This window comes from Octopus bimaculoides, chromosome 9 (genome assembly GCF_001194135.2).
Source record: "Octopus bimaculoides isolate UCB-OBI-ISO-001 chromosome 9, ASM119413v2, whole genome shotgun sequence".
Classification (NCBI taxonomy): domain Eukaryota; kingdom Metazoa; phylum Mollusca; class Cephalopoda; order Octopoda; family Octopodidae; genus Octopus; species Octopus bimaculoides.
In genome coordinates, this window is record NC_068989.1 from 44304354 (window position 1) to 44306329 (window position 1976).

The 1976-nt window shown below is 32.6% G+C and overlaps 1 protein-coding gene across 3 annotated transcripts in view; it reads right to left on the reverse strand.

The window, feature by feature from the left end:
- The window catches only part of LOC106873285 (protein timeless), a 64414-nt gene that overhangs the window by 32160 nt on the left and 30278 nt on the right, over positions 1-1976 (reverse strand). For 2 of the 3 annotated variants that reach the window (XM_052970667.1, XM_052970668.1), the window contains exon 5: positions 15-89. The exons of the other annotated variant lie outside the window; for it this stretch is intronic. In XM_052970667.1, coding sequence (XP_052826627.1) covers positions 15-89 — 75 coding nt within the window. The remainder of the gene's footprint in view (positions 1-14; positions 90-1976) is intronic. 3 annotated transcript variants of the gene reach the window in all.

Consider the following 1976-nt stretch of genomic DNA (forward strand, 5'->3'; position numbering starts at 1 on the left):
AAATATTACCTTACTTGAAAAGAGTTGAAGATTCACAAGAGGAATGACAGCTAGGCATAGAAAATCCACCGCAACAAATTCCATCCAACCTGTTTAAACGTGGAAGAGTGAACACATAAAATGATGATGAGGATGAGGATGACGATGATGATGATGATGATGATGATGATGATGATGATGATGATGATGATGATGATGAATATGGCTGATGAGAGAACACAAACTGCATCAACTGAAGGTGAAAGGAAGGTAGTGATTGTCTCCATGTATGTATATATATCTGTGTGTGTGTGTGTGTGTGTGTGTGTGTGTGCGTGTGTGCGCGTGCGTGCATGTAAGTCTGTGTGCATGTGCACACGTGTTTGTGTGTGAGTGTGTGTATCTGTTGTATACCAAAGTTGATTTTGTATTTCCCTCCCCCAACTCTGTTCAGTTTAATTATTAAAAAAACAAAAAAACAAAACAGTTAATTAAAATAAATCAACTACATTTTAAAATTAGCATCTTTATTATCAGTTTTTGCTGATAACTAACAATCATCTGTTTACATTTTAATTTCAGTCAATGCAGTAGTTTGTTTTTGTTGACCACATTTTTATGCATGAAGTTTTAAAAAATTGCCTAATTTTGTACTCTTTTTATTGTTGTCATTGTTGTTATCAGTGCATTGCTGTTGTTGATTAGGCCCAAATCAGTCAGAAAACAAGATTCAGTAAACAACATTAAGTACTATGCACCGATAACACAATGCATAATTTTCCTGATCTACACCTGTCAAGTTCAAAGTTCACATTCACATTTGCTTGTTTTTACCTTGTTAAATTTAGTAAACGTGCACTATTTTAAAATATTTTTTATCTGTCCTTATAATAAATCTATAAATATGTTTTTTTAATTTTTTTATCATATATCACAGTACTTAAAGAAAAGTAAATGAGGACTATACATGAGAGATTCTTTTCTTCTCCCTTTTCATTGTTGATAATTGGTGTGTGCATTATTATATATGGGCATGCATAATAAATGGACGAATGTGGTATATGTATGTTTGTGTATATGAGTATCATCATCATCATCATCATTTTAATGTCCAATTTGCTATGCTTGCATTGAGTCAGATGGAATTTGTTGGAGTAGATTTCCAACAGCAAAAGTGCCGTTCTTGTTGCCAATCCTCATGTGTTTCCAAGCAAGGTGATATTCTTCCACAGCCAGACATGTTTCCATGGAAAATTGAAAATGAACACCACCACTCGTGTGACAGTAACATTTGTGTACAACAATTACACAAAGTCAAAAAACAGAGAAACACAAACACAAATCCACATATGTATACATAAGACAGGCTCTCATAGTTTCTGTCTACAAAATCCATTCACAATACTATAGTTGGCCTCAGACTATAGTAAAAGATATTTGCCCAAAGTGGCATGCAGTAGGACTGAACTGAAAGCTATGTAGTTGGGAAGTGAATTTCTCAACCATTCAGCCATGCCTATATATATATACATATATATATATATAATACAAATGATATATGAGCATATGCATGTATATATACATATATGTACATACCTACATCTACATGTATACATAGATGCATATCCGGATACAGGACATCAAAAAAACGTGGACAAAAAAGGAACAGGATTATAAACAAAGCACAAAAAAACGGACTTTTTTTATGGACAACAGAACGAACACACAGGAAAACAGACAAGCCACTTATGGAACTTTTCCTTCATCAGCTGCCTCTATTCTAAACTAGGCGTTTCAAAGATGAGGCAGAACACGCTCTTAGAATAGCTCTTCCCGCGAAGTGGATTAACCTGCTAAGCGGAGGATTCCAAAGTAGTAAACAAAAACCAAGACAGGAAAAATATATATATGTATATGTATATTATATATATATAATATAATATAATATATATAAATATATATATATATATATATATATATATATATATATATATATA